The sequence below is a fragment of the Agaricus bisporus genome (assembly GCF_000300575.1).
Source record: "Agaricus bisporus var. bisporus H97 unplaced genomic scaffold AGABI2scaffold_4, whole genome shotgun sequence".
Lineage (NCBI taxonomy): Eukaryota > Fungi > Basidiomycota > Agaricomycetes > Agaricales > Agaricaceae > Agaricus > Agaricus bisporus.
This window is the reverse complement of record NW_006267367.1, coordinates 580,431-602,714: the sequence shown is the minus strand read 5'-3', so window position 1 is coordinate 602,714 and position 22,284 is coordinate 580,431. Positions and strand designations below refer to the sequence as shown.

Below are 22,284 nucleotides of genomic sequence, written 5' to 3'. Positions count from 1 at the left end.
TTCGTAGCAGTTCAAGTAAAATACCAGCATGAGTATGACGTACAGAATACCAAACCCTGCAGTCGTCGCTTATTGTGTTCGCTGTAATTGGTAGCGACAACGGGGACCTGACAAACCTAAAATAAGTGGCTCATTTGTACGTAGCCCAGGTGCATCATGTACTTGGAGAGGTAATGGTAGCTTGAATTCCATCAGAAGGTAACTGTTCCAATCGTCGATGTTGTTCGGGTACAAGGCTGAATGTCTGTTCAAAACGGGTCAAGGACGCTGAAATAGATAACATCGAACTCTAGGTTCCTGCACGTAGGTTCCGATCGGGCGGACGCGGTGATGAAAATGAAAAAGTAACTCCTCGAAATGCGCCAAGCGACTCGGAGGGTATTTTCCACCACAAGATTCTGATAAAACTTTTTCATTAATGAAATCGTGGATCGGTGTATTTGTGCTGAGGTGCGTTTCAGAGTGGCGCTCGCTACCTTGGAGATGAGCCACTCATATGGAATTTTCTAAACGAAGGATGTGGGGACCGGGGTTGAACGTTGAGCGTTGAACGTCGAGAGGCGACCGGTTCTCTCACTTGATTGATTGGCAGAACGCAGTTGATTCCCTTCATTCTGTTGTTTACTAAAACAGACTCAGTGCCTGTTGCGAGTCCTTAAGACTCGTGATTGTTAACTTACATCAAGATATGCGGCTGAGAAAGGAAAAGAATGATTTGAAATTTCCTCCTATTATAGCGTGTCAAACCATGAGAACTCGCCAGCGAGAATGTGAACTTGGCAGCAAATTCTCAAGCTTCTTGACTGTTCAAATCGCCACCTGATTGGACTTTAAGTGACTAGAAAAGTGCACGATCCTGGGTTGTATAAGTCTTCACCGGGTGGATCTTGGCAAACTCGAAGGCTTCTGCCCGTAACCGCGGCTTTTGACCAACTTCTTGCGAATGGTTGATTGAAAACCTCGTGTAAGGAAAGAAAATCAGGGAAGTATTATACACCTGGAGGAGTATCCTCGGGGTAAGTCTGATTGAGTTATCTTTACCGACGGGGAAGAAAACCCTAGGTACGAGCGGTCAGAATGTGGACATCGGAGACCGATATGGGGGAGCTAAGCGCTATGTCATAGATCATTTGTGCACATGTCAAATGGTTAGAATCCCCACCGCGTGCTCATATTCGGTAATACTGAAACCAGTGACAGATGAGCATAGTTGGATGTCGGTTATAATCGATAATCAAGAATATGCCAAAGGCCAATGCCGGATTGTAATGGGTACAACGAAAACCTTCGTCTACAACTATTTTCAACCTTACACACTGGAACGAAATTGAGTACGATATCACGAAGTCAGAAACGGTAACTTACCCATATGCATACTCGACTTCGTCGACGCCCGCCCCTTCAGCAAATGGAGTAGATTGTTCACGGGGTGGAGGGCCCAACTCGGCTTCCTCAATTTCGTCAAGGTCGAGCGCACTTCCACTATCCAGGTCAAATGGACTGGGCATAATAGGCCTTAGACCGTTGCCAGAGCTAGACCGTCTATTTCCTGCTGGGGATTTGGGCAAAGCCGCCATCGTCTTTGGACTCAAATGCTAAAGAAACAGATCTTCAGTTCCAACGCATTACTACTGCGATATTGAGAAAAACGTACCTCCCAGTTATTTCGGTTTTCATCAACGATATCCCTATCATCTCGATTGGGATCGAGACGCGAGTCGTCTGCAAGTTCGCCTATACTAGGTACACTATCAGTATCGCTCATGCCATCTGCCATATCAGTCTCGAACGGCAGGCGACTCCAAGCAGATGTTCCACCGAACAAAGGAAGATCTGTAGTTTCCGCATCAGAATAACCAAGATCTTTCAAGTACTCTTCATATTCCTCTTCAAATGCAATGTCTTCCGTTATGAATGGCAGGAAATTATTTGGGTCAGGAGCTTGTGACCGAGGGGGCGGGAAAACGTCAATGTCTGTGTGATTCGGTGTCCCCATAGGCCTGATTATGCCCGACAGCTCAGGAGGATGCAAACCTTCCATTTGCTGGGAAATGCTACCCGATCTACGGTGCTTGGGGCTATTCTGATTGCCTGGTGCTGTTGCTCCATATCGCTTGGTGTTGTCTGTCAAGTAAATTTAATCATGTAATAAAAATTCTCCCAGTGGAACTCTACGCACAGAACTTTACGAGGTGGCGGAGGGCTTGTTCTTGAGCCTGAAATCTGCTCAACATAAAGGGTGAGGAAGACCTGCGACAAACTTACCTGAGCTCCTTGTCCTTCCTCAATCTCGTTGCCGGTCAACCACTCGTCTCGAAGATCGGGTCGGCAATTTAAGTATATCGCAGTAATGACCTTCATATTCGCTTTGTTCGATGGTATGGATGATGTCGCAGAAGAATAGAAGGACACATACATTGTCTCCACCGTCGACCACAATAAGGAACTTGACTCTTAATTAACTTGAGTATATTAAGTTGCAACATCGGATGCATCACGCGAAGAACGCGTTTGAGAACGGCCTAGCGGCGTAATGAGTATGTATGCCCGAACAACACTGAAGAGACACTTGCCGAACTCTTGTAATGGACAAGCATCCAGATTCTGTGCGGGCGTCCCTTTGATAACTTTTGCATAATTTTCGCATAATTAATAGTTGCAAAAAAGTTTCGCCAAGAGTATTCATGAACTTGTTCGACTTCCTCATCATATTTTTCGCCATTGGGGTAAACGATAGTTCGGGTGACAACTTGCCGCGCAGCTCTTTGAGAGTTTTCTTCAGGTTGGTTCGGCTGAGGATTCTTTGAATAATTCATACAGAATTGGAAGAAGCTACGACTACTCTAAGAAACTTGTTGTGATTCATGGATTCAAGTACGCACTTATTTTCGGGGGAATCCGCTTTCGATACCACAAGCTGCGAAATCTCTTGGAGACCGAACATCTTCAGGATCAGGAGCAGACAATTTGTATCGAGCAAGTTGTGACCAAGATGGTGGAACTTCATCACATCTAACAAGTCATTGATAAATAAAGTTACCAGATATGGAGGACTCTACTCACGCGATACCTTGAACCATTTCAACACGATGAGAAGAATTGCCGATACAGCTTTCGAAGTGATTTCACGATGTCGAGTCACGTCTAGCTCTTCGAGTGAGGGTGGGTGAGCGGGAGGTTGTTCTGGAGCAGTTGAATTGATTGCTGAAAAATATGGCTTGATACAACGATGAAGTTACTATAAGATCAAGCGACATACGTGACGAAACGCCAGGAGGGAAACCGGATGAACCGGATGGTTGGGGATTTTGTAGACCATTTGTGCTGGCAGACACTGTTGCGAGAAGTAATTTGAGTAGTACGAGAACCCAACCAGGCAGGTATGGAAGTACTGCCCCCTACAAAGATCAACATCAGAGTGCAGATTAAGATGCTAGGCGTATACTAAACTTACGTATACCTGTTCGACGCGCTTTAGTCGCATTAGATCCTCCTTGCGTTCCTGCCATTTGCGTCTTTCCGACCCGCTTGTGGCAGCTTGTTCTGCTTTTGCTGCTGCTTCTATCTCACGACTAAGCTGCTCAACGTCCGGTAGTGGCTCCTTCTCTACCTCCTGAAACATGCGAGTCAGCACATTTTCTCAGCAAGCAGAAACAAAAATTTACGTGTGATAAGAAAGTCGATGATCTGTACGACTCGTCCATGCCTGGCATTCTCTCCAACCCACTCTCGAACGTCATACAATCTTCTCTCGTCCGCCACATCTGTGTCAGGGCCAAACTCACATACATATGTTTATTAAAAAGCCTCTCAGCTTCGTCAATGGCAAAGGGGACAAGTCTCGCATTCTTCCCAGTCCTCCTTGTGAAAGGCAACAAAAATGGTCGATTTTGGTCAGTCTGATACTGCTGTTTCTTCGGTTTGGGTGAAGGAGGGGGGGAAGGCGCAGGTGTAGCTGGTTGAGGGTTACCTCGGAAAGGGCCATTGGGACCCATTTGTGTCTGGAAGCCAGATTGCGATCCAGGAAGCATCCCCGTATGCGAGGGTTCTAGATCATCGTGATGATAGTGGTGGCGCAGTGGTATAGGGTTGTAAGCTTGTGAAAGGCGTTGGGTGAGGTTTGAAGAATTAGACTTGGCAATAGGAAAGTCCGCGAGGTTGTGTGGAGGACAAGCGGGAGGAGTGAAAGTCGGATATTTTACAGATGTCTCACAATGATATTGCTCAATGTCGATAGCTGACGTTTTGAGTTTACTATCTAGCTTTCAGTCAGACCAGGCTCTGAAATCAATGCCCGTGATATGGCTTACTAGGATCGGTTACTGGTGGGAGTCCAGCTAGCTCTCTTGATAATTTTTTGACGCGGGCGTAATCGCGGATGCCTCCCCAGCACGCTAGCAAAGTTTTCCAAGTTAAAAGGAGAAGCTAATCTCTTGTTTATATTCGCGCAGACAGTGAAATTGAGTGAAAATACCTTCTTGATGGGGTAACCCTTCGCACTCTTATCGCGTAAATTGGAAATGATGCTGAACAAATAGATTGGCAACGGGGGATCCAGGCTCACTGTCGATCAAATCGCGTCAGTGACGAAGAGAGAAGAGTACACTGATCCAACCTACTCAGTTCCTCGGCGAAATCCTCGTGGCCCTTAAATACTTCAATTAGATGATATAGTGCGCCATAATATACAGAAAGCTCGGTGAGTATTTCTTCCAACAGATCCGATTTGTCTGCTTGGCTGATGTTAAAGCGCATAGCGTCCTGATCTGATAAACCACTGACCCCAGTTTCAACGAGGGGAAGAACTAATAAACGAAGGATAATCACCAGAGAAAATCATGTTTTCTTGTTGCAATCCTGATGGCTTCCACAATGCAGCTCACGCCATCCGCATCTCTGACCGTCTTCGCGTTCTCAAAAATCCAGTGTAATTGGTCCTCTGGTGAGCCCGTTTCCGCAAAGCTGCCTTATAACTTCCAGTCAAAAAGGCCAATCGCAACGGAATAACTATTCAATACACAAACCTTGTAGGACATAGAAAAGACGCCGAGCATTCGTGAATCGTATCTCAGTATCTTTATGTTCCAGGCTCTCAAGTAATAGCTGCACATGCGTTCGACGTTCCAGCGGGCTAGCTTTCATCCATTCTGACGGTGAATGGTTGTTAGCCGGATAGCTTTCTCCAGGATATGACTGGTACCTGGCATATATGAGTCCTCCCAAGCTTTCAAGTTCTCAACAGCTTGTGGCATCTCGACATAGGAATAGAATTCTTCAATTTCAGCCATAACCGTGTCCTCGTCATCGTACTTATAGTCAAACCACGAAGCCTGAAAGAAGGAAAGGTGCTCGATTAGCAGAATGACCTCGCGTTGCTTAGGTCCTATACCTTCGGTTTCATGCTATTGGCCATAGCAGCTTTCAGTTGACCGAGTGTGATGGGATCAATGGGAGCTTGTGGTCCATTGCCATTGCCATTGGAAGGTGCATCCATATCAATGAACGGGCTATTATCGTCGAAATTCCTTAGAGACGAAGTATGTTATGAGCAACGGAATGACGCAGTAGTCGCGAAGCTCAAGCGCTCACTCCTGGCTTGATAGGGCATGGGTATTTGTCATCCTGCCTACAACCAAACAAGGGCGCACTTACTGATAGTCGGTCTCCCGACGATATCTTTTCTGGTCCTGAGATAAAAACATGCTATCTCCGAATGGACGACGATTATTGGAGGAGTGAAAGGTCCGGTCTGGAAGTATGGTCCCTCGGAATTGTACTATTATTCTATGGCGTTTTGCTTCTGATTTGTGTAGACAGACTGTGCCTTTTTGGAGTGGAAGATTATCAGATTGCAATTTTCGCGAGAAATCTCATCGATAGGTATAAAACCCTCAACCCTACTCGGTCATAGGTGAATCCAATCGTGGCGCCGTATCACCGGATGATGCATTCTTGGTACCATCCTTGTTCAGTCACGCTGTCTTCTTCACGGAGAGATACGGGAAGATAGTGGCGCGCATACTTATCGTTTGTTCAACAGATTTAGCAACGGGGCACAAGCGCCAGCCTCTCTGAGGTGACTCCCATTCTCCCGGTGTGCAGCTTCCGCCGCAGCCGTATACGGAGATAGATAAAAGACCCCCTCTCTGACTCACTAGCCCCGGCCGGAAAATGCACAGTAGAGGGTTTAGTACTGAGTCAAAATCTGTGCTCTAATTTGGTACAGCAAATCTTCAATTCCCGGAGCTTGAGTGACTAGATATCAGTCTCGCTGTGTCCATAAATACACGCTTTAACCCATTTACGGTTGGTGCATGGCTCGCTTTGAGTTTGAGCCATAGCTCCAAACTCGTCCAATGCATCGCGCCAGCAAAGCTAGCATGCATGATACGTAGTACTCGAAAGTTGACCCCACTGCTAGACGTCAGCGCTCCAGCCAACTCTAATGATCTATGAAACGGTCATTGCTTCATGTTATGGGGCCGCTGCCGTTATTATCTAAAATGGGGCACAAGTATATCGGTGCGATGACTAAGGAAAAAAAAAAGCGAAATTTGAATACAGAAGCGGATTTTGAGGTTGTCTCGACTAGAAGTTTACTCTTCTCTGCTCTGTATGTTATTTGGAACGCTTTGACGTGTTGAGAACGGTTCGCACTCGTTGCAGGAGATTGATAGACGACGGTATTACAATAACATTACGCACGAAGCAATCAAGCAATGCGGCACATGTAGGTTAACTAAGCGAATGGTTACGTACGCAAACCGCGGAAGTCTTTCCGACTTGGCAGGTCTGCAGTGCTGCGCTGCGCTGCAAAAGAGAGTAAGCATCAACGCTCAGAAAGAGATGCGTAGTCACGGTGGCAGAGGCCGGGCATCCGGCGGGACCTATGGGACTGCAGGGGAGAGAGATGGGGCGCTGTTTGGGTGGGTCAGTGGATAGTCAGATGTCTGTGAGTGACGAAGGAACATGTGGGCTTATCGATTGGATCTGGAAGGCCGACTCAGAGTCAGGCAGGGGCGGGCAGGTGTCTCGATCGTGGCGCCTGGGAGCCATCAGTGAGAGCATTACGTAAGCCGTATATAAGGTGCCGGTTTGGTTGTTGTTGGGCATCCACAAGCAAGGCGGATCGACCCTCTTCCGTCGATTCACAAGCCAGGTTTCCGCCTCTGCCCCCGTCCCCGACAACCTAGGCCAGGACTGAAGAGGCCCGTCCTTTAGTCTTCCTCTAGACTCACTTCGCAGCTCGGCTTTTTGGCTGGCCTTAAGACGCTGTTACCGGTGAAAGTTGCCTCTTTTTTTTTTCTTCTCTCCGGCTACGAAAAGGCACGCCTTCGCTGTGCGTCTGCCAACATACCTATCTCCTCTTCAGTAGCCCTCTCTCGCCTCTGGTTCACGACTTACCTCACGACCCCTTCCTCTCTCTCTATACTCCACACCGCTCCTTTCACACGCAGGAGCTTTCTGTAGGTTCGGGCACGGTCGTCTTCTCACACAAGTGCGGAAGGCTCCGGACTCAAATCTACTCCCCACACTCAGATGCCGGTTCCTGTTCCCCGTTTTTCAAATCCGCCTTCTCACCCTGTGGTCAAGCGCAAACAGTCTCAGACTCAAGTCGCTGATCTACAGTCTCTTACAAGTACCCTTCCTCCCTGCCCCACGGGCCCTCCTGCGGCATTCAGCACTCGTGAGGAGTGGATCAAGTCTCTTCCAGCCTGGCGTAGAGAAAAGCCACGTCGCATCTGGGAGGACGATTTACGTCTAGTCGATTCTACCGAACTGGGTTTTCCTCGGGGGTTGACCGCCGCGGGTGACGCGCCGGTTATTAAAGGAACTTACGCTGAAGCGTGTCTTCCGCCCTTGCGTTCTTTGCTCAACCGGTTTACACCCACTCGCTGCACTTCGGACAACAGCAACGACGACGACGACGACATGGATTCGGACTGTTCCATGGATCATAGTCACCTTGATAATTTGAGTCAGTGGACAGCTAGTTCTCCTTTACAAGAGATGGAAGACATCGATAACGTCCATTCCAACCAGAATCATAATGGTTTTGCTTCAGATGATTCCGTTTTCGATCATCCACTTAATGAAGGCGGTACCTGCTTGCCCGGTTATGAAGACCGATCTCCAGGGGACCCTGTTTCGAGCCCTTTGGGTCCTATTACTCCGTTTGGAATTTTCGTAGACCGTGCTGTTGGAGATGCACATATCTATCCTTCCTGCGAGAAAATCTACCCCGGAGAGATGGCTATGCAATCTTCTGCCTTCCGACAGTCTAAAGACGGAGGTAACGGAACTTTCGCCCCTTTCGCCTTCAATGTAGAAGTTGAGGTTCCAAAGGAGCCTCTGCCTGCCGCTGAGACCGTTGCTTCTTCTATCAACGTTCAGTATAAAAAGTTAGCCGAACCTCTTGCCAATTGGATCGCCGATTATGTTTGGAAGGTCTGCACTACAGGACTCAGTCTACCTGCGTCTTTTGTCACCCATTCGTAAGTGCCAACAAGTTTACTCTCTAAAAGGGTCAACTGATTCATTTCACCTCACAGGTGTCCTGTGCAATATACTGCGTCACCGCCTTCGCATCTTGCCGTATCGGTCCATTCCCTATTACTCTCCACGCTGCTGCAACCTTCGGCTGTATTTCTGGCCATCTGGTACATCATTCGGCTCCCAGTTCAATTTGGACCTGTTTCTCTAGGCCCTGAATACAACAGGGAGGCGGTTTTCCGTGCTGCCCTACTGGGAGATCCGTCGTGGAGCTCCGAAAAGTGTGGGTTGGAGAATAATGCCCCTTTTCGCCTTGTTGTTCTTGGATGCATGCTGGCAAACAAATGGTTAGATGATCATACGTTTTCCAACAAGACATGGTAAGCATCACGATATATGATTTTGGTAACCTGGTTCTAAGCTGGCTTTACAGGCATTCTATCTCCAATGTCCCTGTTCATGTCATTAACAGACTGGAGGCTTTGGCATTGGAAGTCTTTGCCTATGACTTATCTGTCCCTAGTAGCGTATGGTCCCAATGGCTTGCTCATCTCCTATCCTATCACAAGTCGCTTTCGTCTCCAAGTCACCCGCAACCCATTTCACGCCCTGGCTCTAACCCCCACGCGATCATCCGCAAAACCATCGAAGAAGTTGCGGGCGCTTCAGGCAATATTTTGCTCACGGCCAATCTTCCCCAACCGGTTTTCATTGGCCTGAAGGAACGTCGTAAGGAGAAGGTAGAGAAGGAACTGGAAACCACTGAAATACTTGAGATTGATCTTGATGAGGACGGTCCCCTTCGCGAAGAATACATTCCGAGGCGCAGATCCGTCCGCAACTCAGTCAAGAGTGAAGGACCCGTTCCATCTCGCGGTGTCGAGAATTTTTGGGAGCGTGCTGATGTCGTGCCGTCTAAGCAGTTACCACCCCCTGCTAAGTGGAGCCCTGCTGGTGATGAGCCCATTCTCCGAGAGCGTGACCGTCTTAACGGACACTACGTTGCGGTCCAAGCTCCTCATATCATGTCATATCCATTGACCTACCCTCAACACCACAACATGCCTTATAATCCGAGCTGGAGCCTTGCCATGTACATGCCTGTCAAGGTACCCCAAGGTTATGCTCAAGATTTCGCGCACATTCCTGCGATGACGCAAAATTTGTATGGCATCCCCTATGTGCCATTGCCGCCTCACTCTCGTTCCCAGTCTCTTTCTAATAATCAGCATGAAATGCGCAACCATGCACGTTCGTATTCGCAAACAATCTTCGAATATCATTGCAGTGATTTGCGAGTGGCTGCTAATGAGCACGCAACTCTCGAAATGGGCCCTCATTGGTCCAATAACCATGCATATCCTGCTATACCCCCGTTCGGACCCATCCCTGCCTTACACACAACTTGGTTACGCACCTAGGTCCAATGGCCTCACGAGAAAATGTGGTGCAGATCGCAAGACTCAAATAGATTTCGACTCGTTTCTGTCTCTTTCCTCTGTCACTACACTACATCCGGCCACAGTCGATGGTCTATTTTCTGTTTCCTCTTTTGCCTTATGGCGTGTACTATTCCCACTAGCCTGTGAATATCGGTTCATCATTTGCTGTTCGTCTTCACGTGTTTTCATAGCATTTCCCGTCTTTCCTCTTCTCCGACGTCTGGCATGGGAACCATGGACCATCACTCTACGAAGGACGCATTATCAACACCAATTCTCTCTTCGAATATCTCATCGCCATTCTCACCTTGTTTATACAAGGCCCTTGCATAGGCTGAGACGTTCCTCACACCCTCCGTGAGAGTGACGCTGACCCGGCGATTCTTGTCGTGCTGGGTTTCAGATCCTCTTCACCTTTCTCCCAAAACTGTTGAGATGTGTTCTTGGACTGCTTTCGACTTTGGCCTTGGTTCACCGAGCCCAGTATTTATGATCTCGTCAACTAATTGTTGTGTTTCTCTTTAACAGCCATAACGTTTGGCTTTGCACTCATCATCGATCTCTTTCTCAACAACTACCAAGGATATTCATTTTTGACTGTTCATCGCTTTCGAACCAGGCAACATCTTATTATCCTACTTTTGATATATAGCCTATACAAATGCCTCAAAAAAACTTATTTTCCCTGACGCCTTTACTACTTCGCTTCATCTCTTCGCTATTTGACCATTACTTCGGTCTCTTATCCCATAGCTGCGACCTCATACTTCATTTATGATCTAACCTTTCATATCCGATACGCCTTTTCGCTGTCTGATACGCCTTTTCTCAGCCCTAGTTTTTCCTTCACATTTACTCCGCTTCAGTGTTCCCATCTCCCGTAGGTAAGTAGATATGCGTAGCTCAGTTGGTATTCGTTATTTGACCAGATTGGGTTGCAATACATGTTTTTGTCTCTGTCTTCACGATATTCCATGCGTCGTTTTCTCGTGAGGCTCGAATATGATAGAAGTTTCCTCAAGTACACTAATACAAACAGCGGGTCGCTATATCTCTAATGACAGTTTGTAAGAAAAATTGAAAAGCGATACGACTGTAAATGCAGATGCAATTTCAGATGCGGACAACAAGGAATGGAACCTAAACATCCATTGGTCAGCATAAGGTTAATGGAAATCCTGCATAGATTTCTCACCTCGACATCCTCGCCATCTTCATCCGAAACCATGACTTCCGTGACGAGCTGCTTAACGTGAGGTGGAATGGGCTTCTTACTAACAAGTTCGACGAGGTTACTGAATTTGAGTGGCAACCGTTCTTGGCTCTACAGGCAAGTGAATGAGTGCCGACGCTGAGGGAAATGTCACCTGAAAGAATTACCTTTTTCTTGCCGACGAACGAGCTCCACAACATGCTAACACCCTGACTGACCATTCCAACTTCAAGGTTATGGTTCGTGCGGAACCAAGAAACAATGTCTTGCAGCGTCGGGTTATTATCAAAGACGAAACGGTCCCAGAGCGTCCACTCCGTGTTACCATACTTGTGCTTGGGTGCGGCGATGGGCTCCGAGAAGCCGAAGAAAGGTAATGCAAGGTTAACAAAGCCATTTTTATAATCATCTAACTTCGTTTTGCCATCGATAATCTTGAAAAGCTCAAGACAAACGAGGCCGGTAACAAGGGAGGTAGTGGTTGCGATTGCAGGAATAATCTTACCAGCAATTTGTTTGGTGTTATGGCGATCCGCTGGGTTGATGCCATAGTTCATGGCACGCAGATTAGAGGCAGCAGTGATGAAGTCGATATGATGATTAGTGTCGTCGTCCTTCTCGAACTCGACAGGGCTCAATCGGTAGCCAGCCAATGAAGCAGGTGCTGGTAATTGGGCGATGAGATTTTCAATCTCGGTGTCTGTAGAAAAATGAGTAGAGGGATAAACCAACAACAATATAAAACTGACCTGCCGCTGATGCCTGACCTTGTTGTGGTACAGGATCGCTGTCACTGATCTGAATGGTGACCCCGCTCCTGGGTGTGAACTCGGGGACGATAACAGTGTCCGCAACTTTGCGGAACAAGGCCGGGTCAGTATCACCCCGTAAACCATAGTTAAATGCATGCAGGTTGGCGGCGGAGATAATGTATGCAAGGTGAGTAGGCTGCAAAAATATCAATATTTGGCATATCATCATGGATAACCAACCACTTACATCATTCGAATCGAATGTCAATGGATCAGGTGCTCTCTTTGGCCCGCTCCAGAATGGCTGGCCAGTGCTTGTAACGGCATCTTTTGGGAGACTAAACAAGAGCTGGCGGATGTCGTTGCCGTAGTCACGCTCAAATTGTAATCGTGCCCAAACAATGCATTCTTCGAATGTCAAAGGTTTGTTGGTGACAAGGAACGAAGTCAATTGTTCAATTTGCTCTTTCTGTTGGCCAGAAAACTTGAGGTTACTCTCGAGGTAATTAGGTTCCGAAAGGTAAGCATTAACCGCTTGTGCGGGCTTAACGAAGAGACTGTCAAACTGCATGCGACTCCACTAGAGCTAATATCAGCGAAAACGATAGGGATTAAGTATCGTATGACAAACTTCAATAGTATGGTTGATGGCGTTTGGGAAGTTCTTGATCGTGCATGAGGGTGTCTCCTTTTCTGGAGGGTCTTGGGACGAAGCATATGATTCCGTTACGTCAGGAATGATAACCTGGGTATTTCCCTTTGTACCCAATGTGCCAGAATCTAGTAGAGCCTTTCTGTAGAAGACGCAGCGTTGATCCATGTATAAGCCTGAATGTCCTTGAGTATAAGTCGGAGATAAGATTTAACCCACTCACGAGCTTTAATATTATCGAGAGCATTGGTCACACCATCAATGCCGTCAAAGAAAGCTTCGTCGTAGATCTCTGTTGGACAAACAACTGGTGAAAACCCTCAGTAATCACTGGGTCAGCGACTACTTACTCTCTGTATCGGGGCCGACGGGCTCTTGCTTGGAGAGTATTTTCCCAGAAAGATCAGGGTTCATATCGGCCACGGCTGAAGCGGCTACTTCTGACTTAAACTTGCCCAGATCCTTGGGTCTGAACAAAAATTGTCGATTGAGATTAGACTTCTCAATAGTGTCCAAATCCGTGACATGAATTATTCCTCTGGGGCCCGATGCAAGGCCAATCATACTCCAGTTCTTGAGCATCTCGCATCCGATTGCACCAGCTCCAACCAAAAACTCGCGGAAGTTGGCAATCTTTTGTTGAAACGATTTACCGAACACAGCAATTTGGGCATCATATCTTGATCCGACAGGTTGTACGTCAGCCTCAGTCGGCACTTCGGTCGGCATAGACTCCAGAGAGTCGAAATACATGTTCTGAACCATGGGGTGGAACTTAGCAGAGCAAGCCTTGAGCACCTCTTGCGCAACGAAGCCGCCAATGACAGCATTCATAGGCGCAATATCACCAGATGCTTGGTATGACAGCTCCGTCAAGATCTTCTCGTCTGCGTCAGCATCAATAGTTTTAGCTAGAGCCACAACTTCTGCAGCGTCCTCAGCATTTCTCGGTCGCGGAAGCCTGCCTTTCCTTTGACGAAACTGGGAAAGGGCTTGGAAGCCAGCATGGAGTATCGACGGACGGTCGAACTTGGCAAAATCTGTGATAAAATACTCCGGTTCCTTCAACGCCTGCCTCAAGGATTTCTGGCCCCCTGTCAGGATCGCATAGCACAAGGGACGGTTAAGTACTCACAAAGTCAATAAATTTAGGCATCTTGACTTGTGAAAAGATGCCCCCCGTCTTGTAATTATCGTAACCAGAAGTATCGCCAATCGTGAATGTATATGGGCCCTTTACAGTCACTTTCCTGGGTTCGCAATTGTTTAGTTCGGTCATTCCTTGCACCTCGGTGAAAGTCACAAAATCCCCATCTTCGAGGCCATGTCGAGTCTCATCCAAGCAGGTAACGAGTGCTTCCTTGTCCTACAAACTTTGTTTAGTTACCAGCGGAAGAAGGCAAGTCGATGAGCGCACCTTATCCACTGACACGATCATTCCGGACAATGGTTGTTCTCCAGTAGCATCCACGCAGGTGAATCGAGGGCCGAAGTCATTGAAGACGGAGCTGAATCAACCATGAGTTTAATAGCTGATGATACCGCACGTATGAATGCAGCAACGCACCCAAATAATCCACGAGTCTCAGTTGCAACGAAATGCACGCCATTTTGATGCGTCCAGTCATTGATTTCCAGCTGTTTTTCTAGTGGAACTCCACACAACACGACAACCTATTCGGGGACGGGGTCGGTACATGTTAGAGCAGCATTTTGAGAGAGCGTACTTGGAATCCTTGGATCAAGTCAACACTGATATGCTGTCCAGCCTGGCCTCCCAAGTCTCGTACTGGGACATAGGCGTTGAGTTCAGCAAGGCGAGGAAGAGTGACCGCAGCTCTGGGTTTGCCAATATCCTCTTGTCGGAGGAAGAACTGTGATTTAATTTAATCAAAAGCAGCTCGAAGTAAGGCAAGACGCCACATACCTGTGAAGATAGATCCTGTAAGGCGACGGGCTCGGGGTCGTATAGCGTGACAGATTTAACACCAGCAAGAATGATGTTTTTGGCTATATGCGCCGAGTCAGACGATGAGCGAGCTCCAAGAATTCTCCCAAGCGCACCAATTTCTACTCCCAGTCCTTGCAACCCTACTATCAGAACATTTGATGCCGCCATTCGTTTCATGGCTAATTAATGCAAGTGAAAATCGATATTGAGTGCCTTCTACACCGTATAATCCGCATACCTTCATGTCCAAGTACATATCTAGTGAAATCGGCGGTTTAGCAAGTGATCACAAGAAAACGGTTAGAAGGCTATTCACAGTTGACGCGAGTACAAGCCCTCATCGATAGCTGCCTCGTCGATATCCATTTGTTGTCCAAGGCTTGCGGGCGCTGCCATTTCAAATTCGCGCTTTCTCGGTGGTATGTAATTAAGAAGGATTGAAGAAGATGGTCAGTTGAGTAACAGATGGGTCTACTTTGTAGCTATGTACGGTGCATCGCGATAAATGACACAGGATCAGGTGATAGTAATCTATGACTAATCGCATCGCCGACTATTTGCGATAGAACTGGAGAGAACATTCGTCAGCACAAGTTGGTGCGGCCACCTCAAGAATACTCACATTGCGCCTGAAGTTGAACCAGAGTGATAAGCACCCGCGGTCAAAGGCACTTCTGAACCCTCTATGATGGAATGAGCATCTGTGAATAGCATTGCAAGAGTGTCATACCTTTTATGGGAGAACTCCCATTCTCGGTTTACTATACGGAATGCTACGTCCTCGTATGGCGGTCCGGCACTAAAATGTAGCAGAACGGTTTCATCATTACCCGGTTCTTTGATAATCTTGTATGTAGGAGCTTTCGACTTGTCGATGAGATCTGGATAGAAGATATTGAATTTATATCCCTGAACGACTTTGGGAGGCGGGTTATCGACGCTGATGCAACATGAGTCATAATAAAAGTAAGACTGAATTAGAGGCAACGGACTCATAATGAGTTTGATTGTACTTGTTCCATTCGTAGCCTGTATGGACACGGTTGAAGTAGCGGGGCTTTCGAGGTCGGTATTTGTCTTCCCAGTTGTAACTTGTGGTACGCGTTATATTCTCCTCGAGATTGAATAACTCTTCCTCCTCGTCTAGTTCTCTTTCAGCCTCTGCACGGTACAGAGCTTCGGAAGCAAGGTCAACGTTTCCAGGTGTATCTTCAACCTGCATTTCGGTCATTTCTTGTGTAACCTTCGGAACGTACCGCGTAGCAGCAACGGTACGACGTTGTTGAATCTATAAGAAGAATAAGTACGCCTATCTTTCCAGAGAGAGGTCGACCTACGATGTTGCGAAGGTCATCCACCGCCGAAATGATGTCAACATCCCTTTCCTCTCCTCGTAGTTTGGCAATGTCAATCAATTCTGGGCTCATCGCCCTATCATACGGCTCGATTTCTTCACCGACCTCTTCGGTTCCTTTGACGTCAACCGGTATGACGAGGCTAACTTTCTTGGAAGCCGCCCTGGCAACTCCTGCAAGAAGCTCCTCTTGTGCTTGCAGTGCCTCGTCCCGCTGTCGCTTTCTGAGCTGTTCAAGACGATTTCGAACGACAACCTCATGGAAACTCTTGAGCTTAGCCTAAGAATGAATTAGTATTGGGCTACTAGCCAGGTTACGGAAACATTTCACCTTTGCTTTCCAAACCAGCAGTTTTTTTAAAAGATTTTCCCAGTAATCGGTATCAATTGGTTCTCCGCTAGTTAGTTTGTCTTGAATTCTTCTTTGCAGAGAAGCCAAATCGTCATAGGATTTTCCAGCCAAGAGAGCTGTCACTTCTGATTCGACTGCTGCAGTACCTTCAAAACCAATACGGTCACTGTCCTTCACCCTCTCCAGGTGATCTTTGCAGACGACCATCATATGCTGAAAAAAAGATGAATTTCGAGTTTCGGAGAATGTAAGGTTCACTGACAGTCCAGAAATCAATGTGTGTCGAATCCGTTTCGAGGGCAAGATAATTTTCGATGTCCTCATGAAGTTCATCGGTCTGTTGAGAAGTAAGGTTCTGTTGGGGCTATCAGAAAAACTCTTATAATGAGTAAGGAAGGAAGGGCATACATCAAATATCTTGTATGGTTCATCCAAGTCAATTTCAAGGCCAGTGGCTTCATCCTCCTCGGCCTCGTCTTCCTTAGCTGCAGGAGGGTTAACGTATTTCAAATTGAGAGCAAGGAAGTCAATGGCTTTGGCTCGTTTCTCCTTGATGCGAATAGCAGCCCTCTTTTTCTCTTGTTCAAGTTGGAAGTCACCCTCTTTTGAAAGCCATTCAGACATTTGCACAGAGTCCTGCAGACGCTGCATGCGCGATTCTTCTTCCTCGCGCAATCTTTGTTCCTCTTCTCTTTGAGCCCTACGCCTGTTCAGCCGTTCCAGTTCCTCTTTGGCTTCCTGGCGTCGGATGGCATCCCGCCTTTGAGCCTCAGCAAGGGTTAGACCCTCTTTCCGTTCTTTCTCAGTTTTCTTGTGCCAGCGGAATTGTTGACCAAGGTTAACGTCGTGGAAAGGGTTATCCGTTGTGCTGTACGAGCTGAGCTCGGCAACTTGACGGGCCTCTTCTTCCTCTCTTATACGTTTCTTCTCTGCCTTTCTAGCTTTTCTGTCTTCTGATTTATCTCGTTTCCGCCTGAGAGAATAATGAGTTCAAGTAACTGAGAAGAATTATGGATACTGACTTCCTGTCCTTCCCTTCCCGACTCCCCTCTGGGCTCCTACTCCTTTCTCTGCCTCTCTTGCGTCTAGACGACTCACCCGCATCTTTGGGATTATCCCGTCCATCCCTACTTCTGCTTCTGTGACGTCTGCTCCGGTAAGAGTCGTTGGCATTATCGTCGTATTTTTGTGACCTCCTGTCTTGTCTGGTTAGGCGGTATTCTCGCTCATCACCGTCGACTGCATCATACCTTCGAGGGGACCTTGAGCGCGAATCATGACGGCCCATGGTTTCAATGTCGTCGAAGTGAAGTAGAATGCAACACTGCCACCGGCGTGGTCCAGCTTGTTTGTCTATTCTTGGCTCATTCTGATCAACTCTCTGACCTGACTGTGTTTCCCAGTCACTCACCTTCGGTCTCGCCCGTTGCTTTTTTTTTTACCTCTCCCTGGATTTGAGGTTCAATCAACGATTGTACATTAATCATGCTTTTACGACATAACGTTGCAAGAAACGCCCGGTCTCTTCGTTTATTCGTCAGACACGTTCGGACCCAACCACAGGACGAACAGTATCAGCAACCCGAATTTAGCTTTGTTGAAGCAGATTTACCAGCCTATGGCTTAGCAACACCTCGCGAGGTATGTCAATTGCTGCGAGACTGTGATATAAAATTGATTTTGGAATGGAGTAGCTGGTACGATACCTGAATCAATTCGTTGTTGGACAAGAAAATGCGAAGAAAGTACTCTCTGTGGCGTGAGCAGGATTCTTTAAGTCGATGATATGCCTCTAACCCTTTATCTCAAGTGTTTACAATCACTATAGTCGAGTACGTGCCAACATTTCAATTTTGGAGGAAGACAAGTTAGAACGAGATGTTGAACCCGATGGGTCTTTGGATTGTACGTAATATCCTTTTCTTGTGAACCATGCAATAACATGCAAGATCCGTATAGTAAATAATGGTATTACTTCCGCTCGCGTGCGGCCAATGCGACGGTTGACGGGTGCAACTTTCCAACCCACGCAACGGATTCCTCTGTTCGAAAAGAGTAATGTTCTAGTGGTGTGCGTGTGTCTTTGTATCCATCAATGCGCTCCCTAACTTATTTAAAGTGGCCCAACTGGTTCAGGTGTGTCGCGTTCATCGAGACTTAAATCATGCGGGAAACTCATGTTGAACGTAGGGAAGACTTTGTTAGCCAAAACGCTCGCCAGGATATTGGATGTTCCGTTTTCTGTGAGCGATGCCACTTCCTTTACACAAGCTGGGTGTAAGATATGATTGGATTCGCGAGCCATAACATTCTACTGACTATGCCTAGATGTAGGAGAAGACGTCGATATGGCTATCCAACGACTGGTAAGCGAGCCTGGAATGTCACATGTTAGTGTTCTAGACGCCCTTTTTAGCTCCAAGCGGCTAACTGGGACCCTGTGCGAGCCAGGTGAGTTTAACCCAGTATTATCAGCTCATTATTTGATGCGCTGTAGTATGGGAATTGTTTATATAGATGAAGTCGATAAAATTGCAAGGAAATCCAGCGGAGTTGGTACCGACACATCACGCGACGTTGGTGGTGAAGGTGTACAACAGGCTCTATTGCGCATGATGGAGGGTTCAATTGTGTCCGTTCAATCCAAGGGTGCTGCTGCTGAGGTTTCACCCCCGGGGACACATCCGAGAAGTGGTCATCGTGCACCTCATATAGCCACAAGTACGACACTCAGGTCATTCAGCCAATTCAGTGTGACTCATCTTCTTCCCAGCGAAATCCGATGTTTATAGCATAGACACTTCAAATGTGTTATTCATACTCAGCGGTGCATTTGTCGGTCTAGAAGATATCATTAAACAGCGGGTTGCAAAAGGCGTAGGTCCCTCATAGTTCAACCGGTTGTCGGCCTTCAAGTGATGGATGATTTGCAGTCAATTGGCTTTACAGCAAATCTAGGGGCTCAATCCTTCGAGTTACCTCGGCAGCTCCCCTTTTTCACATCAAATCGAAAGGTGTCCACAGGCGTCCTTGACCATCTAGAATCATCAGATCTCATCAAATTTGGGTGCGTCCAGAGAGGTTACACTTTCGCCACCAATGACAACATTATATCAGCTTCATACCCGAGTTCATTTCTCGATTACCCTCTATTACCACGCTAGCTCCCCTCACGGTGTCAGACCTACGATGCATATTAATGGATGTCAAAGGTTCCTTAATGTCGCAGTATCAAGCTCTTTTTGGGTATTCCGGAGTTGAACTTCGGTTCACGAATGCCGCTGTTGATGAAATCTGTGCAAAGGCTGCCGCCCGTGGCGGTGGTGCTCGCGGCTTACGAGGGATCATGGTGGGTTTTCCGTCAATAAAGACGCGTCATTAAAACTTATGCACCGATCCAGGAGACTTTGCTACTTGAGCCCATGTATGAAGTGCCGTACGTCTTACATTCTTTAATTTATGAGTAGACCAAATTGATTTATTTCGCGTTTTTGCAGGGGATCGGTGAGTCATACTGAAGAATACGATTTTGGCTTAGTCTAATTTGATCTATAGGACATATGCCATGTTCTTATCACAGAAGACGTGGTGAAGGGGACTGCTTCAGCAGGGTATTGGAAGAAAGGCCAAGGAGTCGCATTTTGGGAGGCTTGGGCCGCTGAAGAGAACAAAAAGGGCAAGAAATGATATACGATGCTTTCCACGGCGATGGCGTACCAAATACCTCTGGATCGACACGCGATACATTCATTCTTGCAGGCTCATTTTCGTTGTACTTGTGCAATTCAAGCTAAGGAACATAGTATGTGAGGGTTCAAACGCGATTATCATTGACACATATATCGATTCAACAAGTTGAGTTATGTGGGAGGAAAGAAAAGAGCAGAGCGGCAACAAAAACCATAGATATCAAATAGAGGACTCAATCCTTCTTTTCCTCTGTCTGCTCTTCCTTTCTCTCGGTATCTGCCGCCGCCTCTGGTTCTTCGGCCTTCTCTGCTTTCTCCTCCGCATCCTCCTTTTTCTCCTCTGCCTCCTCTGCCTTCTCCTCCTTCTCCTCTGCCTTGTCATCTGCTGGCTGGGTAGCTGTGCCTGACAATTCTACATTGGATTTTTGAGCCTCCTCAAAAGCAGTCTTGAATTGAGCAGCATCTGGTGACATTACAACTTAGTTTCCTCGGATGGTGCGCAATCGTCAAACTCACTATCAGAATTAGCGAACCGTATTGCGAGAGTCTCAGGAGTGGCAGGAATTTCGGCATAGTCTGCTCCAACCTTCCAGACCCAACTTCTATCAGACCCAATATTGGGTTGTAGCTTCATTTCACTGGAGACTATTTCGTAAATTTTGAGAATCGCAATTCATTGCGTGGAATGAAGTAGAGGGCGCACCATAATGATTGGCACAGACTTTCAAAGTCTTATCTCTTCGCATGACAAGCCTGACTTTCTTTGTTTCTTTGTGTGATAAGAGCTTCACATCTCCGGTACCTCTTTCTTTCCATTCAGAAGAGGGAGAATCGAAACGAAAGAGTTTAGCACGCCTAGATAAAGCTGCATGTGAGTGGATTCAAATCGTGTGGCGATAAGAGATGAGCCTGATCACCGGGAGTGATACACACATTTTGAAGGTGACGTCTTCATCTTCCTCGAGGGTTTTTGTGTCTACCTGCTCGGTGAGTTTGATTACGGGCTCGAAGTGGACGTCTGCCTCTTCATCCTGTTGCCGCAGATAAAAGCGATGTTAGCAATAGAGTCGAACAGGAAAGACGGCATGGCTCCGGAAAAGACACGTACTCTTGGGGCGAGGGCCTGGGGAGTTTCGGAGGACATTGGGGTTGGGTGATGGGTGGGAGGGCAGGGAAGATGTAGATTGCTGCCACTTGATCGAGAAAATCAAATCCAGGCCATCTCCGCCACCGTGCGAACTTCCTCGGCCCTCCAGCTCATTTGGCACCGCCACCCAACGCTCGCCCCCGCCACTGCCATGTCCAGGCTCCTCTATACCCTATCCGCCATCCTTGCCGTTCTCCTCATTTTTCCACGAATAACTTCTGCCCATTCAATCGAAGTCCCTGCAGGCAAAAAAGAATGTTTCTTCGAGGACTTGCATGTACACGACAAAGTAGGTGTCCTAACCAACTTGGGGTTTGCACACGACTTATTTGCTCGTAGATGACTGTGTCTTATCAAGTTGGCGGAGGTGGCCATCTAGATATCGACTTCTGGGTTCGCCTCTCTTCATCTCGCCCCTGCTTCATATTACTGAAAGGTAATCATGCGACAGCTTACAGGACCTAATGACAAAGTCCTTGGAAAACACATTCGTCAAGATACAGGCTCCCTTTCAATAACAGCAGAAGCAGACGGCAGGCACGAATACTGCTTCTCTAATCAAATGAGCGCTATCGCGGACAAGATTGTCAGGTACGCAAAACCCGTCTCAGTATCTCTTTCCCGCCATTCATCAGGTTTACACAGTTTCAACGTGCATGGTGTCATTTATATCGACGAAGACGGTAAGATCAACAACACTCTAATCTAATCTTCGTAATTCTTATATTGAACTCAACAATCCAGAGGCCGTTGCTCCAATTGAGCGCGAAATTCGCTCTCTTTCAATCGGCCTTCTCACTGTAAAAGACGAACAAGAATATATCGTTGTTCGTGAACGAACGCACCGGAATACCGCTGAATCGACAAATGCTCGCGTCAAGTGGTGGTCAGTGTTGCAGGCCATTGTGATATTCTCAGTGGTCGCGTGGCAGATATATTACCTCAAGGTATGCTTTAAATCCCTGCTCGCCAAATGCGAGTCCTCATTCATTTTTCAAGTCTTTCTTCGAGGTAAAGCGTATAATTTAGATTACATGCTGCCTAATATGTCTTCTATTTCAAATCGGAGTTGCGTTGGCGTTATATTATTTATTTCACAAGTATTCGAAAGCTTAAAGTTCACGATACATATAAAAAGTCCGGCATACGACTACAGATGGCACGGTAAGTTACCATGGGTATAGTTACTAATGAATAAACAGAGTAATGCATAGGGTTGAATACAAAGAATACATGGAA

General features: G+C 47.0%; 6 protein-coding genes across 6 annotated transcripts; 3 read left to right on the top strand and 3 right to left on the bottom strand.

Moving 5' to 3' along the window:
- Positions 1-1,111: 1,111 nt before the first annotated feature.
- AGABI2DRAFT_184435 (hypothetical protein) lies at positions 1,112-5,516 on the bottom strand. Its single transcript, XM_006459866.1, has 19 exons — positions 5,390-5,516; positions 5,201-5,330; positions 5,025-5,147; positions 4,828-4,966; positions 4,620-4,777; positions 4,475-4,563; positions 4,311-4,425; positions 3,666-4,258; positions 3,455-3,613; positions 3,260-3,398; positions 3,064-3,204; positions 2,883-3,012; positions 2,574-2,832; positions 2,417-2,522; positions 2,266-2,366; positions 2,180-2,216; positions 1,655-2,124; positions 1,366-1,595; positions 1,112-1,316 (listed from the first exon to the last, which is right to left on the bottom strand). Exons 1-19 carry the CDS (start codon positions 5,492-5,494, stop codon positions 1,310-1,312), a joined length of 3,231 nt encoding a protein of 1,076 aa, XP_006459929.1. The 5' UTR covers positions 5,495-5,516; the 3' UTR covers positions 1,112-1,309.
- A 1,964-nt stretch (positions 5,517-7,480) lies between these two features.
- AGABI2DRAFT_184434 (hypothetical protein) lies at positions 7,481-10,602 on the top strand. Its single transcript, XM_006459865.1, has 4 exons — positions 7,481-7,945; positions 8,099-8,495; positions 8,553-8,873; positions 8,927-10,602. The coding sequence occupies exons 1-4, from the start codon at positions 7,540-7,542 to the stop codon at positions 9,912-9,914; spliced, it is 2,112 nt and encodes a 703-aa protein (XP_006459928.1). The 5' UTR covers positions 7,481-7,539; the 3' UTR covers positions 9,915-10,602.
- Positions 10,603-10,915: 313 nt separating this feature from the next.
- Positions 10,916-15,337, bottom strand: AGABI2DRAFT_191711 (hypothetical protein). The gene is made up of 18 exons (XM_006459864.1): positions 15,234-15,337; positions 15,126-15,186; positions 14,820-15,071; positions 14,742-14,761; positions 14,617-14,682; positions 14,480-14,562; positions 14,280-14,426; positions 14,120-14,226; positions 13,970-14,060; positions 13,688-13,918; positions 12,903-13,638; positions 12,776-12,844; positions 12,532-12,728; positions 12,148-12,480; positions 11,898-12,096; positions 11,316-11,848; positions 11,131-11,259; positions 10,916-11,075 (listed from the first exon to the last, which is right to left on the bottom strand). The coding sequence occupies exons 3-18, from the start codon at positions 14,897-14,899 to the stop codon at positions 11,049-11,051; spliced, it is 3,048 nt and encodes a 1,015-aa protein (XP_006459927.1). The 5' UTR covers positions 14,900-15,071; positions 15,126-15,186; positions 15,234-15,337; the 3' UTR covers positions 10,916-11,048.
- On the bottom strand, positions 15,332-16,631 carry AGABI2DRAFT_191710 (hypothetical protein; the record flags this gene model as incomplete). Its single annotated transcript, XM_006459863.1, has 6 exons — positions 16,618-16,631; positions 16,472-16,564; positions 16,189-16,422; positions 15,841-16,137; positions 15,496-15,791; positions 15,332-15,443 (listed from the first exon to the last, which is right to left on the bottom strand). Coding segments are annotated over exons 3-6 (936 nt in total), but the record flags the coding sequence as incomplete, so codon positions are not given.
- Positions 16,632-17,693: 1,062 nt separating this feature from the next.
- AGABI2DRAFT_191709 (hypothetical protein) lies at positions 17,694-20,361 on the top strand (the record flags this gene model as incomplete). The annotated part of the gene is made up of 15 exons (XM_006459862.1): positions 17,694-17,850; positions 17,904-17,968; positions 18,020-18,114; positions 18,169-18,280; positions 18,329-18,345; positions 18,400-18,486; positions 18,538-18,575; positions 18,626-18,660; positions 18,707-18,930; positions 18,983-19,086; positions 19,143-19,276; positions 19,327-19,558; positions 19,611-19,645; positions 19,707-19,713; positions 19,765-20,361. Coding segments are annotated over 15 exons (1,474 nt in total), but the record flags the coding sequence as incomplete, so codon positions are not given.
- An 835-nt stretch (positions 20,362-21,196) lies between these two features.
- AGABI2DRAFT_149893 (hypothetical protein) lies at positions 21,197-22,074 on the top strand (the record flags this gene model as incomplete). Its single annotated transcript, XM_006459861.1, has 6 exons — positions 21,197-21,334; positions 21,385-21,438; positions 21,497-21,636; positions 21,691-21,728; positions 21,790-21,992; positions 22,045-22,074. 6 exons carry the CDS (start codon positions 21,197-21,199, stop codon positions 22,072-22,074), a joined length of 603 nt encoding a protein of 200 aa, XP_006459924.1.
- Between the last annotated feature and the right edge of the window lie 210 nt (positions 22,075-22,284).

What these genes read in the sequence shown, in the direction of transcription:
- AGABI2DRAFT_184435 (XM_006459866.1), bottom strand. Translation starts at nt 5,494, where the DNA reads ATGGATGCACCTTCCAATGGCAATGGCAATGGACCACAAGCTCCCATT. An exon ending in AGGGTTACCCCATCAAGAAG is followed by an intron (nt 4,426 to 4,474) that starts GTATTTTCACTC and finishes ACAAGAGATTAG; the next exon opens with CTTCTCCTTTTAACTTGGAA. An exon ending in TGGTCGACGGTGGAGACAAT is followed by an intron (nt 2,367 to 2,416) that starts GTATGTGTCCTT and finishes CATCGAACAAAG; the next exon opens with CGAATATGAAGGTCATTACT.
- AGABI2DRAFT_184434 (XM_006459865.1), top strand. Translation starts at nt 7,540, where the DNA reads ATGCCGGTTCCTGTTCCCCGTTTTTCAAATCCGCCTTCTCACCCTGTG. An exon ending in GCGTCTTTTGTCACCCATTC is followed by an intron (nt 8,496 to 8,552) that starts GTAAGTGCCAAC and finishes TTCACCTCACAG; the next exon opens with GTGTCCTGTGCAATATACTG. An exon ending in ACGTTTTCCAACAAGACATG is followed by an intron (nt 8,874 to 8,926) that starts GTAAGCATCACG and finishes CTGGCTTTACAG; the next exon opens with GCATTCTATCTCCAATGTCC.
- AGABI2DRAFT_191711 (XM_006459864.1), bottom strand. Translation starts at nt 14,899, where the DNA reads ATGGCAGCGCCCGCAAGCCTTGGACAACAAATGGATATCGACGAGGCA. An exon ending in TACAGGATCTATCTTCACAG is followed by an intron (nt 14,427 to 14,479) that starts GTATGTGGCGTC and finishes ATTAAATCACAG; the next exon opens with TTCTTCCTCCGACAAGAGGA. An exon ending in CGTTCGTCGGCAAGAAAAAG is followed by an intron (nt 11,260 to 11,315) that starts GTAATTCTTTCA and finishes ACTTGCCTGTAG; the next exon opens with AGCCAAGAACGGTTGCCACT.